The sequence below is a fragment of the Dendropsophus ebraccatus genome, unplaced genomic scaffold, assembly GCF_027789765.1.
Source record: "Dendropsophus ebraccatus isolate aDenEbr1 unplaced genomic scaffold, aDenEbr1.pat pat_scaffold_697_ctg1, whole genome shotgun sequence".
NCBI classification, from domain to species: domain Eukaryota; kingdom Metazoa; phylum Chordata; class Amphibia; order Anura; family Hylidae; genus Dendropsophus; species Dendropsophus ebraccatus.
Genome location: NW_027210296.1, coordinates 55,776 through 73,309, shown reverse-complemented (window position 1 = coordinate 73,309; position 17,534 = coordinate 55,776). Strand labels below are relative to the sequence as shown.

General features: G+C 38.3%; 1 protein-coding gene across 1 annotated transcript in view; it reads left to right on the top strand.

Annotated features, from left to right (window-relative positions):
* LOC138779003 (transmembrane channel-like protein 2-A) overlaps positions 1 to 17,534 on the top strand; it is a 68,702-nt gene that overhangs the window by 8,759 nt on the left and 42,409 nt on the right. Inside the window, exons 3-4 of the mRNA XM_069956551.1 lie at positions 11,822 to 11,869; positions 14,664 to 15,000. Coding sequence (XP_069812652.1) covers positions 11,822 to 11,869; positions 14,664 to 15,000 — 385 coding nt within the window. The remainder of the gene's footprint in view (positions 1 to 11,821; positions 11,870 to 14,663; positions 15,001 to 17,534) is intronic.

The window sequence follows — 17,534 nt, the reverse complement described above, 5'->3', positions numbered from 1 at the left end:
TGCACTTTGTGTCCACATGTGGGGTACTTCTATAATCGGGGGAAATTGCTCTACATGATTAGTGGTTTATTTTTGTCTTTTAACCCCTTGTGAACATGAAAAATTCAAAGTTACACCAATGTTTTAGTGGAAAAAATTTAATTTTTCATTTTCACGCCACATTGTTCCACATTTGTGTCTGTCACCAGTGGGGTTCATATGCTCACTATACCCTTTGATACATTCCTCGAGGGGTGTAGTTTCCTAAATGGTGTCCCTTTAGGGGTGCTTGTTAGGTTTTGGCACCCCAGAGCCTCTGCGAACCAGAAGTGATACTTTGAATATTATTGGCCAATTGTAATGGAGGCTTCAAAAGTCACTAGGTGCTCCTTTATATCTGAGGCTTGTGGTTGAGTCAAATAGCACAATAGAGCCACATATGGGATATTTCTATAAACTGCAGATATGGGGCTATAAAAATTGTAGTGCATTTCTCTGGAAATAGGTTTTCTATTATGAGAGATATTAGATAGCAACATAATTTCTGTCAAGAAAATGGAAATTTTCAATTTTCTCACACACTTAGCTTTTATTTCTGTGACTCACCTAAAGGGTTAAAAAACTTTCTGGAATTGAATTTAAACAGTTTGGGGGTGCAGTTTCTAAAATGGGGTGCTTCATAACATACAATCTCCTCAAATACACTTCAAACATGAACTGATCGCTGAAAAAATCTGATTTTGAAATTCTTTTGAAAATTTGGTAAAATGCTGCCAAACTTTGAAGCTTTCTATTATCTTAAAAAAATAAAACGAAAGTTTAATAAATGCTGCCAACATAAATTCGGCATATTGCTAATTAATATCTAATTTATGTGGCATAACTATTTTCTTTGCAAGCAGAAAATTTCAAAGTTAGAAAAATGCAATTTTTCACATTGTTTTGTGGTTTTTCATTATGTTAGGCTGTAAGAATCAACTAAATTTTACCAGAAGTATAACATGTCATGAGAAAACAGAATTAGCAGGATAGGTAAAAGCATCCCGAAGTTATTAATGAAAAAAGTGACACGTCATATTCCTGAAATTTGGCTTGGTCCTTAAGGCCATTTTGGGCTCCGTACTTAAGGGGTTAATTGGCAAGTTGGGAGATGTAGTTTCCCAGACAAATGAGATAAAGGTGAAATCAATTGTAAAAGTTTAAAAATTGGGCTATGAGCGGCATAGACAAACGTGAAAATTGTCAAACGATGGGTGGAGGATTGATGATGTAGTTTCCCAGCCAAATGAGATAAAAGTGGAATCAATTGTGAAAGTTTAAAAATGGGGCTATTAGAGGCATAGACCAGTGTGAAAATTATCAATTTTCCTATGGTTTTTATGCATTTTATTTTTTTTATGGGATCGCCAGAATACCCCTTTAAATGTAGTGCTGTGATTGACAGGGCGAGGATTTAATAACTCTTGCAAAGCAGGAAAAGAGAGGGGAAGCTAGAAGAGAGAGGAAGCTGAAGGAGATAGAAGCTGGAGGAGAGAGGATGCTGAAGGAGAGAGGAAACTGGAGGAAAGAGGAAGCTCGAGTACAGAGGAATCTGAGGGAGAGCAGCGCTGTTCTTTTTTTTTTTTTTTTAGTCTTTACATTAGTTTGTTGGACAATACTGATGATTTCCAGAAGGCTCTTGAAGCACTTCTTACAATCAGCATTTCCTGATAGTAAAATCTGACACGGACGTGTGCATTGGCCTCAGTCTTCAGTTTACCTGCTACTAGCAGACTTATTTAGAGGGAAAGTGACCAGACCAACCGAAACTCAGGCTATTAGTCTACCTCCCTCTTGTGAACAAGGAACTGTATGTTGTATTGTTTTTTTTTTTATGCATAAAAGACCTTTCAGTAAATTTCGGTTGTTCCAGGAAACTGTGCTAGAAGTCATTTGCCTACTCACTGCAAGAAGGGAACAACTATATTGGTAAAAGTATGTATGCAAGGGTAGTCAAGTACTGCTAGCCCAACACTCTGCCATATGACACTTGCACTACTGTGCCCAGATAGCCCTGCGCTAGAACATCTTCTGCATCCCCTTATGTTTACCATCCACCAAGAAATATACTAACTACAACATACATATTGAGATTATCTGCCTATTGCTGTAACCTGAATGTATCTATTTAGATAGTATTGCAGGAAAACAGTAATATGCTTTGTCTTTAAGATACTATACTTCATTAAGAAGCTGACTTATGGTTTGAAAAGGACACAGTATATAATATTCATAAACCAATCAGAATAAGTGCAAGCGCCTAGTTAATATTTTAGATAAATATTAATATTTCAGAGTTTAAGGATGGAGGATGTATTAAGCCAAGATTGATTTCATGATGTGAAATATACTGTACAAAGTACAAAGAATGTTACCAGAAACACCCGGAAAAACAGCACATTTTCCATTACCTGACAGCATTTTAGTATAAATGGTTGAGTCTCTATGATGCTGGCATTTGTAATCATCCGTACTGCTGTACAATCTTGAGGATTTTGCCCTTACATGTCAGCAGTGTGATTTCAATATAGGGTTAGCAAATAGGAAGAACATTGGACAATACACTATTTGGATGATTTGCTCACCATTTATTTAATAAAAAAAAATTAGTCTGAAAAGTTTCTGATAGGTGGTGCTGTAGCTAATCGTGCTACGCAAAATAGCTCTCACAAAGTGGTGGCCTTTCAAGTTAGTGTTTCACTCTATCTAGGACAAGAAATGCAAAACCCCCAGTAGCAATCAAACACCGCAGGGCCCAGAAATGGTTTCCCTCAGGATGCAGATTTCACCCAGGCCGTGAATCCTTAACAGCCCATGTGTACATTTATAGAAGAGAACCGGATGACAGCGTGCACGCTGGCCCCAAGGGTATTGAACTTAGATTTTTCTAGGACTCCCTAGGGTGGCATCGAACTTCTGCAGCTGCAGGGAAGTCAATCAAACGTCTGTGAAATCAATCTGTCCAGTTATGAAACAACACTGATTGGAAATCAATTTCTCCTGCTGTTGTGCAAATTGAACAGACAACAGGTAGAATTGATAGGCAATAAGCAGGGAGGTGACCTCAGACAATTTCTCTGTTCTCATCCTTTTTGGCTGCTGTTTTGGTCACTTTTGCATTTTGTCAGTGATTTCACCCCAAGAGGTAGCATGAAGTGGTGTCTACAAACCACAGAAGGTGGTCAGGTAGTGCAGCAGGGTGGCACATCAACGAGAGCTGGGGCAAGAAGGGACCTAGGAGGGTATCAAACCAGCAGTAGGACTGCTAATTTCTCCTATGTGTAAGGAGGAACAGGAGGAGCACTGCCTCCAGCAGTCCACTAATATCCATGTGTCTGTTTAAACTAACAGAAAAAGACTTTATGAGGGCCTAACATCCGGTATTGTTTTTATAGCCCAACTGCCTGCAGAGACTGGCAGATTTTACATTGGCGCTCTGTCCTCTTCACAGATAAGAGCAGGTTCACACTGAGTAAATGTGACAGACATTACGTGCCTGGAGACACTGTGGGGAATGTTTTGTTTTCTGCAACATCCTTCAGCATGACCAGTTTGGCAGTGGGCTAGTAATGGTGTGGGGTGGCATTTCTTTGGAGTGCCGCACAGCCCTCCATGTGGTCACCAGAGGTAGCCTGACTGCCAGTCAGAGATGAGATCCTCAGACCCCTTGTGAGACCATATGCAGGGGCAGTGGGCCCTGTTTTCCTTCTGATGCATGACAATGCTAGGCCTCATGTGGCTGAAGTGTTTCAGCCGTTCCTGCATACCTGAAGGCTTTAATACTATGGAATGACCTTCCCATTTCCCAGACCTGAATCCAAGTGAGCTCATCTGGAACATCATGTCTCGTTCCATCCACCAAAAAATGTTGCACCACAGACTGTCCTGGAGTTGATGGATACTTTAATCAAGGTCTGAGAGGAAATTCCTCTGAAGAACATTTGCCATCTCATCAGGGGCATGCCCAGGTGTTGTAGGGAGGTCATACAGGCATTTGGAGGCCACACACACTACTGAGTCTCATTCCCTTGTTTTGAGGCATTACTACTAAAGTTGGATCAGCCTGTTATTTGATCTTCCACTTGGATTTTGAATATCATTCCAAAATCCAGATCTCCATGGGATATTAATTTTGATTTACATTGATCACTTTAATATTTTAAAGCAATTTCTCAATGCATTCTACTATGTAATCAAGCCTGGATGTTCTTAGAGTAACAAAAATAATTTTCAAAAGCAAATAACCCCTTTAACAGACTAACAAAATCTCTAGTGGAAATCGTTCATGGCATTTTGCATTTAGTGCAAGAATTTTCCACAAAGATAGAATAAATACAATCTCATTATTCCCTTGTCACTAAATTTCATGCTTTGTTCATGCTATGATAAACATTACAGTAAAGGTTGGACTTTGCCTCCTGTATAATGGATTTCAGCAGTGATTCTACAGAGGGAATGAAAGTTAAGTATCTACATGAAGCTGTTCAAGCAGATAAAGCAAAGAAAACAATTTATTTTCATAATAACTGAAGAAACCCTAGGAGGAGTTTACAATATAATAAGTTGTAAGGTAAGCGTTCTAGGTAAAATGACAGTAAGAAGGGCTTGTGGAACATTGTACGTAATAACCTGACACCATGCTTTTTTTTAAAAAGGGTATATTATTTTAACACATTGGTGGACTTTTTTTTACATAATGAAATCTACTTTTTACGCCTTTTTGCAAATAGGCATAACTGTTTGGTGATGGTAGTGAAACCTTCTTTCTTCTAGACATAGAGGATGCCCTCTTGTCATGGTTACAGACCTAGGTATAAAAAGATCACTAGAAAGATCTCTGTACTGCCTATTCATAGATTTATACGTTGTGATCAGATCGCCCCCTAAGACATCTTTTTTAAACTAAACGGCAAGTTTGATAACCTGTCTTGGTACTGCAATGCATCTATTACCTTGGTCGCCTTCCTCTGCATCCACTCCAGTTCAGCCATGTCCTTCTTATATATAGGACCTTTGACTGGGAAAACCTTTTGCGGCATAGTCTATAACTTCTTGTTAGGCCCCTTTAACACAGAGCAAAAGAGGCGGAATTCCGTGGCAGAATTGTCCTCTGTGAAATGCCACCAGCCTCCGTGTTATAATGACACTCTATGGAAGGCGCGTGTGCCGCATTGCTTAGCGTCTCTAGGCGCTGAAGAATGAACATGTTCATTCTTCAGCACTGAGAGATGCAGCACTGACAAGGAGGCTGGCGGCATTCCGCAGCGGATAATTCCGCTGCTGAATTCCGCCTCTCTTGCTCTGTGTTAACAGGGCCTTATAGTTATGAGTGACACCCAATACCTTAGCTTAGCCTTCATCAATGTATGTGCTATGTTGAGCATAGTAAGATATCAAAATCTAGAAAAATGTAATTTAATGCAATAAATCATGCTTGACTTGTTTCATAGTAAAGACTTTTTTTTGTAAAGGCTCTCTAAAAAAAACAACAAACCTCTAGCTGTGTAAATCTATACTCAGTGATAGTTAGAATGAACGGAATTCAATTTTAATTCCACAAATCTAACAACCGTTTTTAATCTTTGAAAATGTAAAACTGACTTCCTAAAGTTTTTCAATAATTTTACAGCATAGTTTTCTCATTGCACGTATAGTGCTAGCTAAAATAGATCACTGGTGTATAATTACATGGATCACTAGAAAATGGATATTGCTTCTACAAGCTTCTTTTCTAATGTTTCATGGCACCTTAAGTGATGTCAAATGTCTAATTATCTGCCTTATACTAAAGCAAACTTTTTCATTTTAGCAAATTAAAGCTTTAAATAGAATTCACTTGAAATCCAAATTAGAGGCATTGAGAACATCAAAATGACACTTCATAGAATAGTGAAAGGGAGACAACAGATTACTTCTCATGGACCTGTGTTAAACAAATACAAGAGGAGGCAACACAATCTGGAATCAATAATTAAAACCCATGTTGCTTGTTTTTGTCTCATTAGGTTACACTTTCCTTTCATACAAGTTGGTTTGTTTAAGACTTGTTATTGTAAGAATATTGATAATAGAAAATGATGATGAGCCAGTTCTGGAATATGCTTCATTAGGGGCAGAGAAGCCACTATATGAAAGTTAGTTGGTTCTTAGTCTTTACAAATACTTGACACATGATTAATTTGTTTTACTGCTCCTCATTAATAATGTATCCCCTTCAGCAGCAGCAACCTTTCAGGTGAAGAATGATGCACAAAAGAAATTGTCAAGTAGGAATGGAAAAGTAAAATATCAATGTCCAGACAATGGATGCATTTCTTCTGAAACAATGTACCATACAAATTACAACTCCAAGAAAGAACACTTGAAATCAGCTGGCAAAACGATCCCACAAGCTACTTTAGACGGCTATCTTTTTTACCAAATCAATCAAGTACTACAAGGAAGTATCATATTTAATTTTAATGAAATGTTCCAGGAAATTATGGCAAGGAACATAAATGAAATTATTTTTTAACCCTCTCACAGCCATGGGTCAATGCTGCCTTAATGCCCATGTCAAATTTCTCACTTCAGCCATGGGTTCATAAAGATCCCTAGTTCTGTCATTGCAATAGAATCATCATATGAATTTCTATTCCAATGATAGAACTGATTGGGTTCTCTTATAGCCGTTTGGAATTTAAAGATGCTGACAAGTCAGGGAAGCTTGTAACAGTGACAAGGGAGAAAGGGGAATGGGCAGTGCTTCTCAGGTTATAACAAAATCCGAAGAGCACTGCCACACTCTCTGCCCACCCTTTCCTCTCTCTATTGTTGATTGGCTCAACAGCTTCTGTAGCAGGATATCGGGGGCCTCAGTGAGGTCTCCGGTGTCCATGGCTGCCATTGGAACACTGTGATTTCTTTGCAGAGCTCTGATGGTGAACAGAGGGTGATTTCTCCCTCTGTTCTCCCTATAGATGCCGCAGTCACACTGACTGCAGAATCTATAGGATTAACTGCTGGGATCCGAGCATGGGTTCTGTGCTTGTGCCATCCTCTGCACGTTAATTTATGTTGCTGCAGCCCCAGGCAGAGGTTGCAGAAACGTTACTTAACTGTGCAGCAGCCAGAGGGGATTAAAATTACAAGTACAATTATTTGACCATACAGTATGGTTGAACGACCAGATTTAGTGCACCAGGCTGTTGTAATGATGCAAGGCATAAAAACATTAACCTGCCTTTTGTCGGCCACTTTCTAGATTACTTTCCCTTTTTTTAAACAATGGATATCTTAAATAATGACATGATTAAGGCCAATTCTTCCTTTCCTATTACTCTCTACTATTTTATAATTTGGAACAGTCATCAGCTCTAACATGCGTACCTGACCTGGTTAAAAGTACTCTGAGAGGCATATTATACTACTTTTCCTTGGGAAAACACAAAATTGGGTTTAAATTTAATTAATTGAATTCTCATCGATTATAATCTTGTGCGATCAGGGCCCTCAGTCCTCATGCTTGACTTGATGGTTACATGTGTATCTCTGTAATGTCTAATTTTGTCAATGTACTTCCAGAACTGTAAAGTGCTGCCGAATCTGCACCATATAAATAAAATGATTATTGTTATTATTATTATTTCCCCAATAAGAGAGTCTCTTTAGATTCTTAGCTGAATGTAAGACCTTTTGACTATTGTCCATCCAGGCCTTGCATGCTTATATTTTCCAAAACACAATATTTGCTTTTGGTCCATAAAATATTTTTTTTGCCGCTGATAAATCCATAAAATATTTTGATACATCTACATGTTAAGATTGTTGTCACCTGAAAAAAGTCATGAATGCAGGGCAGGCCTTTGTGTCTAAAGCTTAGTTTTTCTGTTACTTTATCATATGAAATTAGACATTATTCCACCTATTATACTGATGGATCAGAGCTACGCTCGTTAAACTGCACAACTCAGTGTGTGATTTTGCATATAATTGAAGTTAAACCTATTGCAATACTTTCGATCAATTACTTTGTGCTGTATTTTCCTCTGACCTCTTCTTCCCTATAGACCAGTTTTTCTTATCAACAATTAGACTGTTCATTTTCTACAGGGTCAATGAGGCTTTTGTAGAAATGCATCTCCTCAGTCTTCTGATACTTAATAGGTTAATCAGGCAAAATATTATTATTAACATTACTTATAACAGTGGATGTAAAGATTACCGTAATATTTACTCAAGCTATCTCTAAAATGATATGGTCTGCACTGGTAAAATCTGTTCATGTGACCCCCAAACCTTATCTGTAGTTATTAACGCAGGGATACCGGAGTATTTTAGTAAGAATATAGTCACAGATAAAAAGTCATGAATTCTGCATTCAGACGCCATTAGAAACTTCCTCCATCTGATCTCCCATCTTTTACTTCATGATTAAGTGATATGCCATGTAATCCAATAGCCCAGGTGCAGCACAGGTCAAAATGAGAAGGAGATCAGTAGATATATCAGGCTGTAGCTGAATGCAAGGACCAGACTTAGAAAGAGAAAGTTTGTAATATGCTTTGCCAACAAAACACTGAGGAAATCCTATTATATTAAGTACAGTTGGGTAGAGAAACTGACTGCTGCCCAGTGTTATTCACAAGGCGTCTCAAATCATCTAAAATGGGGAAGAAAAAGAAGAGTCGTTGGCAATTATAATGGAGGATGGTAAGTGCACAAGTATTCAGCCCTGTTTTTATGTATATGTCATCTTGAAATAGTGTTGTAAATCTCTCTCTCTGCACAGTATATTGTTTACATATACTGTACAGTAGTACATGTATTGCCTATTATGGTTTATTGCACTAATAATATAAAGCATCCTTATTTGCTTTCCAATATTATGTCTAGTAATCTCATTTTCTGTACATTGGAGGTGTACATTGGAGGACGCACTAATATGAGTCCAGCTATTTTTTGCGAATATATTTCTTAAAGGAGAAGTGATATATTTTTTTCAGAGCTCATCAGTGCATCCCAAGTTATGTAACCTATCAATACACTCTCGGCGATTCCATGGCCTTACCCTTTTTCTTTGGTCACTGTGCCCACCGGAAGTGTTGCAGTTTTCATATTTCTTGTTACGTCATGACCCACTCTGTTCACAGGCGCCATCTTGGGTTGTGACGTAGAGCCAAAATTGTCCCAGGTTCCTTGACTGTGGCCATCCACTCCCTCCCTCCTCCTACCTCCCTCCTCAGGTTGCGTGGGATCCAGCGGGCCACCCGATCACTTGCCCGCCCGCCTACAACAACACCATCACCCTACCCTCAGCCATCCTCAGCAATCTCCCCATTTGCCCTACCACCCGATCTCCCCCCCCCCTGGCCGCTTGCCCCATTGCTCACCCGCCCACAGCAAACCCCCGGCCATCAGCCCACCCCATTGCTCACCCACAGCAACAACCGCTCCCAGGCCGGCTGCCTGCCCCATTGCTTACCCATAGCAACATGGACATGGCTGTTGCTGTGGGCAGGCAGGCCAGTGATCAAGCAGCTGGGGGGTGGGATGGTGTTGTTGCAGGCGGGTGGGCAAGTGATCGGGCAGACAATCGGGGGGGGGGTATAGTGACGTTGCTATGGGTGAACAATGAGGTGTGGCAGGCATTGAGGTGGGGGTGTGTGTAAAGGCATTACTGCAGGCAAGTGATTGGGCGGGTGGGGGGGTGGATGGAGTGTTATATACATAACAATGTTTCACATTCTTGTATACTATGCGTTATTTCAATGTATCAAAAGTAAAATTTAGCAAAATAAATATGCGGCGGGGAAATTGCCTGTGAGCCATTCTATAGGAGGGGAAACTGAATGTAGGCGTGACAAGGGGGGACAGACTGCCAGGCGCGGCATACTGGGAATTGTAGGCACAGAGCAGTAACAGAACAGGATCCCAAGACATAACGAGAATATAATTTTTTAACATTTGGTCGGACTTCTCCTTTAAATCTAAACATTAACTGTATTATTATGTGAACATTCAATTCCAACTGGAGCCCTTTGGTGCTATAACTATAGCTGCCTTAACCTATTCACATTGTCATAGTAATCTTAATAGATGTTATTTGTACATAACAATCAACGTATATTGTGCATCTATATGGACTGTTAAGAAGATGTCTTTCCTTACATATATAGGGGTTATCCCACAATGCAAACTTGGTAAAATCATGTGTGTACCAAATATATATGTGTGTGTGTGTGTGTGTGTGTGTGTGTAAAGCAGTGCCCATTTGTTTTTGGGCAAAATAACTTACATCACTGTTATATTCTTGTCCCCCATGGATCTCAGCACTTCCTGATTTCCTTTCTGAACTGTGACCTTGCTGTTGCTGTGCAAAAGAACACACACTTTCCCACAACCCCTCTTGCTTGCATGTGCAGAGAAGGGAAACTGACAAAATTAGGAGATTGCTAATGAACTGAGCATGAGTGACTCACCTCAGTAGATACCCTTAGGCTATGTTCACGTCTTTTTTAGGCAAAAAAAAAATGCAGTTTTTTGATAATGACAGCTGTTAATAATGATCATGATCATTATTTGTGCCATTATAAAAATAATGTTAGAACACATAAAATATGCACAAGCCAAAAAGACAGAAATGGCTGCACATCGCACCCATGGCTGACACGAAAGCTTATTCAGCTACATTTAAAACCAACATCAGAAGTTAGTATATAATTTGGCCAAACCATATTGCCTCATGTACCACGTGCAGGTCTTCTGATACACATGAGTCCCTAACCAAAAAACATCACTGTGCCGGTCAGCACCACAATCCCCGCAAAGCGTACACAAGCAGTGAAGGGGGGCCACGGAATGGCCCTGCAACCCCATTGTCACAGGACCAGACCCTAAAGGGCCCCCCCAGACCCCGCAGGCGCCACCGGCGGAAAAAGTGGACGCCAAGCAACACAAGTGTGAACAAGCTCTTACCTCTCTCCATTCCTCTGCAGGTAGAATGGGAGAATATTAGGAGATCCTCCCCTTATGTACACAGGTGCTTCCTGCAAATTTGGATCACATGGGTCTTATAATGAAAAAAGGGACAGAATACATAAAATATGCACAAGCCAAAAAGACAGAAATGGCTGCACATCGCACCCATGGCTGACACGAAAGCTTATTCAGCTACATTTAAAACCAACATCAGAAGTTAGTATATAATTTGGCCAAAGCATGTGCACGCCTTGCGGGGGAGGCAGTCACTGACTGACACGGTACAGAGTTAGCATAGGGACCCGTGTGAACCAGGATACCTGCACGGGGTACACGGGGCAGTATGGTTTGATCAAATTGTATACCAAATTCCTGGTGTTTGTTTTTAAAGTAGCTTAGCGGCTTTAGTATCAGTCATAGGTGTGAGGTGCAGCTGCACTCTTCTCTCCATTTCACATAAAAATAATGTCCATTAACTTAATAACAATGTAAGTTATTTCACCTAATAAGACGTGGGAACATTGCTCAAGGTGGGTCATAAACAAAGGCAGCAGATTATCAAAACAATGCAGGCAAATGTGGGATTTGAAATGTGTTTCATTTCATTTATTGCATCAGTTTTGGCTTATTTTTCTTTGCAGGATAACCCCTTTAAGTATACTGTACATTACAAATTTAGATGGTTAATGCTGTGTTATACCTGACTGGTATAAAAGTGTAGAATTCCAATAAACATTACATTATCACAGATCCATAGAATTATAAATGTAAATAACAGACACTGAGAATCTCTTACAAGCAGAGAGACAACATATTTACATGTCTTATTTATATTTTTTGACAGCTGGCATTGAAATTGATGGACATCTGGAATCTGATTCAGATACTGATGGTAAGTATTCAAGGAAGCAACATGTCAGAAGTTTTGATTTTTGGAGGTGTCGTTGCTGAGACCCACACCAATCGCACAGGTGGCCATTCATTTCTAGTCAGCACTGCGTGAATGTGCTATCTGGGCAGCACTTATGTTGTACAGATATGCAGAGGAAGTCAAAATAAACTCTGCTGACGTCCTCTGCATATCTGTACACCGGAAACGATGAGCAGAGTTTAATGGTTCTGGCTAGAAACGTATTGTTGACTGTGGATTTTAGAGATAAGTAGGGTCTAAGCAATGAAACTCCTACCGATGAAAAATTCTGACATTTCACCTAATATCCCATGGTGTAATCCAACATGAACAATTAGGAGTTTGTATTAATAGAAATATCCTCACATAAGAGAATGGTGCTCACATCAGAAAGTGGTAGATGCAGAAAATCGAAAGCTGTCCTACCTTCATGCTATGTTCACACAATGACAAAATGGCAGCCATTTTTATTGGACGGCCGTTATTTAATGGCGAAAAACAGCCGTTATAATAAAATTATGGGTGTTGTTGATATACCGTTGAATGGCGACCGTCCAATAAAAATGTCTGGCATTTTGACAGTGTGTGAACATAGCCTAAGGGCCCTATTACACCAACAGATTATCTGACAGATTTTTTTAAGCCAAAGCCAGGAATGGATTTAAATAGAGGATAAATTTTTGTCTTTCCTTTATTACATGTTCTCTGTTCATAGTCCGTTCCTGGCTTTGGTTAAAAAAAAACATGCAAAACACAAAATCGTTAAATTGCCACTGCACGTGGTAGTAGCAGTGGTTGTAGGGGAGATGACTTCTGTAATACTGCATACAATGTAACATGTCACTAATTATGTCATGGCTTTAAAAAAAAACAAAAATACAGTATGGGCCTATAGATTTCTGAAGGATCAGTTTTACATTATGTGCAATGTCACTGTCAGCAATCATGCAAAAACTCGCCAAAACAATGGATCACTAGCGAAACTGACGCCTTTTTAAAAAGAAAAAGCAGATGTTTTTTGAACATTGTGTGAACATAGCCTTTATGTAATGGATTTAAAAAGAAACAAAACGCTACTGTGCCCATGATAGTAGTACAGTATGTGCCTATAGATTTCTGAAGGCTCACAATCTTACATTATGTACAATATTACTGCCAGCAATCATGTTTAGCTTTGAAAAAGAAACTAACAAAGTTTTGCGTATAATCAAAATAACCTCAACTTCTTAAAGCAACACATGAGGGTTTAACTGGCATAAAACTGGAAAACTAAACATTTATTTACATTGTATACTGATAAAAATAGTAAAAACATAAAGTGCTTCTTGGTGGTTTCTTAAGACTTACAGATTTCTAAGGTATGGTAATAGTAAGCATTTAGAAGAGCCTAGTCAAAATTAGACTTTGACCAAAGTATTCCATTTTCCAAGTTCATTCTATAGTAGATGTCTAACAACTTGTAATTTAACCAGATTTCTGTATAAGAGAAAAAAAATTCTGTATAGAACTGCAAATAATGGTATAAAGCTGAGTTATAGCTCAGGGAATTGCTGTCAGATGGATTTCTTTCAGAAGTTTTCTTAAGCTCATAAATCTGAGCGTTTTTACTGCAATTTAAAGACTTTATTATAGAAGCCTACTGAATTGCATGACATTAACTAAAAGGAGATAGACAGCTTCCTGTAACAACCTTTCCATCGTTTCTGGCATTTTAAATGAAAATGAATATTTTCCTACTGTCTCATGCTATCTCCAGTGACCACTCAGTTCTCCATCAAGCTTAAAAATACAATATATGTATTCTGTATTCTAAATTGTCATTTGCATAATTGAAATATAAATTAAACTTAAAATTCAAAATTAAAATTAAATTTAAATATTCATATGATAAATCAGGGAGTGAGTCAGATCTAATAACTTTTATAAGGACAAAAACTATTGATAGATTATAGATAGATGGATAGATAGAATAAGAGAGCAACATTGCTGAAGAATTGTAAGTGGGTGCAGGCAGAGCAGGAACTTGATCCATGTCCTCTTATTTCAAAATAGCAAGAATCACTGCAGCACTCCAACATAGTTTCATACTCCAACCAAGTATCATGCTTCAAAAAGACAAGGGTTTTTTGATGAAATTATCACTGTTTGATACATCACATTATCATGGAGTGCTGCAGTGATTCTAGATAGTTAGATAGGGCTTTGGTCAGACATCCTCATTGAAAGAACATTGTAGAAAAAACCTTTTAATTAGAACCCACTATTTTCCATATGCAGATCCTTTGTCAACCCCCTTTGTATCTTCAATATTACATACTGCAAACATCCACATAAGTACACTATATGGCGGTCAGTATACTCCAATACTTTGTTCTGTATTGCCCTATGTGGGAAGAAATATGATCTTATATCTGGAATGAAATGAAACATGATTTTTATATGTAGACTGCATTTCCACACAGCAGTAAGCACGGCTCCAAATTAATTCCGGGTCCTTATTACATAAATCCTTGGCCCACTGACTAATTTTTTCCCATAAATGTTTATTAAAAAATGTTGTCAATTCTACTCAATATAGAATATAAATAAATCAAAAGGAAATAACAATCACAGCAGGATAGGCAATACATTACCTAGAGGCCATATGACTCATTGTATAGTCTTCTATGGACTTACATGTACTAAGCTTTATAGATTGAGTCAGATACAACAAACATCCCTAATTATATTTGATTGAAATTATTGTACCATTTCTAACTTTTCCATTACATTATAGATAAAGAAGAGGAAGAGAACACAAAAAGAAAGGTGACTGGCAGAAAACCTCCCCAAAAAGAATCTCGGAGGAAAAATGAGAGTGACGATGATAGTAGTAATGAAGAGTCACCAGCACGAAATAGAAAGACTAGAAACAGAGCTAGATCAAGACGAAATGATGATGATGATGATGACGAGGACGAGGAAGATGAAGAAAGTGGAGCGAGTAAGAAAACAGGTTACAGGAACAGAGGCAGAGCTAATGGTAACAAAAGGACAAAGGACGATAAAAGTGATGAGAAGAAGGGAAAAAAGGGTGAACTACAGAAGGAAGATCAAAAGAAGAAGTGTGGCAGGTATTGTTGTATGCTGTAGAAACTACTCAATCTATTAACATGCTATTGAATGGACATTAAACCTAAAATCTATCATATCTCCATGTTGTTGCAATTAAATAGACTGTAATGTTACCTGTAGTCATATATTTTCACCTGTTTGCTGAGGTCCCTGTATGCAAAATATGTTCTATAAAACTGGTTTTACATTTTAAATCTCACTATACGTTATTGATTATATCTGAGGCGCTTAACCCATCATTCATGGATGAAACAAGGTGTGGATGTTGTCCTAAGAATAGTTTAGACTGACTGACACACATCCCTCTCAGAGGGGGGTCCGGGGTTACACTACTACTAACCCACAGGCACACAATGTTGAGTACAACACCCTTTAACAACAAGACCCCCTGTAAGAAATCATTTTTTGGGGGAACAAAATATAAAATATGTGCTATGGATGAAAGGTGAGTTTAAAAGCACATCACATCCAGTGCTGACAACACTGGAAAATTCTGAATTTGTAGAGATACTGTATGTCTATCCTCCTATATGTCTCACTAATTTACAATCACTAATATACAATCACTGGCCTGCTCCCCTCACTGCCTTTTGTATGTACCGTCAATTAACTAGGAGATGTCTCCTCCCCAAACACTCCAGCACGTATTACCAATCACAGGGTATGTGACTGACACCTCTCAGCATCCAGACATATGATGGGAATAGTCTGGGATTTACCTGGTTTGTTCCAATCAGCTTTGTGTTTTTGGTGCTCATCATTACAATGACAGCCATTGGAACATTGTTCTACATCAGGCCCCTTTGGGTGTGGTTCTGGCATCCCCTTAGTGCAATAACGGGTGTTTGCACATTATTTTAGTTTGGGGTTACTAATGGCCTTTGGTTGTGGCTATAATTGAAAAAACCATTGAATTTATTAGTAAAAACGGAGAAAGAACGGTGGCAAAAGAAGAACTGTGTGTGAATAACTAATAAAAAACGTTCACTATTTGCAAAAAATGTCCAAAAAATAATGTTCATGTTCATTATTATGATGTCTGCGGCAAAAACGTCCGTTTTTCAATGCATTGTGTGCATAGGACGTCCGTCTTCCCATTGACTTCAATGCAATTGCATTGAAGTCAGTTAAATTGCTGCAAAAACGGATGTTTTTTTAAATAGTGAAATGAGATGTTTTTTCTCCATTTTTGTTGTTGTGTGAACATAGCCTAAGGGGCGGTGGAAAAAATTTGTTTGCAAAATTATGTCCACAATTAATTGTCCTGAACATTAATTTGACATCCACACAAACAACATCCATTATTTAATACACTATAGTCAAGATTTATCAACGGGTGTAAAATATACACCGGTGTAAACTGCCCACAGCAACCAATCACAGCTCAGCTTTCAGCTCTGGTAAAATGATAGAGAAGCTGTGATTGTTTGCTGTGGGCAGTTAACACCGGTGTATATTTTATACCCACTGATAAATCTCCCCCTATGTGTATTGGATGGCTGTTGTTCCATTGATTTTAATGCATTCCAGTTTGCTGAAGGTAAAAATTAAGGGAAATAGTGAACATTGTTTTGCAACAACAGCAGTTTTTTTGGCCTTATGCTCGCTAGTGGGAACATAGCCAAACAAATACCAAGTATACAATATATTATGGCCAGATATAGGGCTGCTACTCATGTAAAGTCATCTGAAATAACAGGTATGATTTAAGACATTTACAAATAACAACAAATAACGGCAGTTGATTTTATTATTATGCCGCTAAAAATGATCATGTTAGTTAATAACGGTCATTGTTTTGCAACAACAGATGTTATTTGCCCTTATTTTTACATTGTGGGAGCATAAAATCTAAAAGCCTAAATCTGAATATTTTGGACCACAGACCTGATTACTATGGCTATAAGTGGATGTATCCTAATGTAGATTTGATAAGTTTCCGACATAGAAATAATAGTGCAGTATGATATATATTTGTAATGTTTATTAACATGCATATGCAATACAGAAGTAGTTTTGTAAAACCAGCTACAGTAAGCATATTCAAAAGTTTTTGTTTTTTACCTGAGATTTCCAAAATTGATCATAATGCTCCTAACTTGCTGTACCTCACAGAAATTACTTGGATCTAGCAGCAATCTTGTAGTGAGAATCCATCTGTTCTTCCTAGTATTTGGATTGGCTATCTGTGCATAACTAGAAATTTCATTATCCCCTACCATTTGGCTATCACCTTTGTACATTACAACGGCTTGTGTGCATTAAGGCTATGTTCTTACACTGCTGAAATGACAGACATTTTTACTGGATGCAAGGGCTTAGGCTTCTGGGTGAGAGATTCACTTTCAGGCTATGTTCACACACATATCAAATATCAAAATACAATACAATATCAAATTACAGTCGTAATTTCGAGTGAAAATAAAACTATGTGAACTAAGGGTGAGCATGTTCATTATTTTGATGGTCGTGATCATTTTTTAACCACAATCAGGAATGGAACTGACAGAGCAAAATTATAATGGAAAGATCT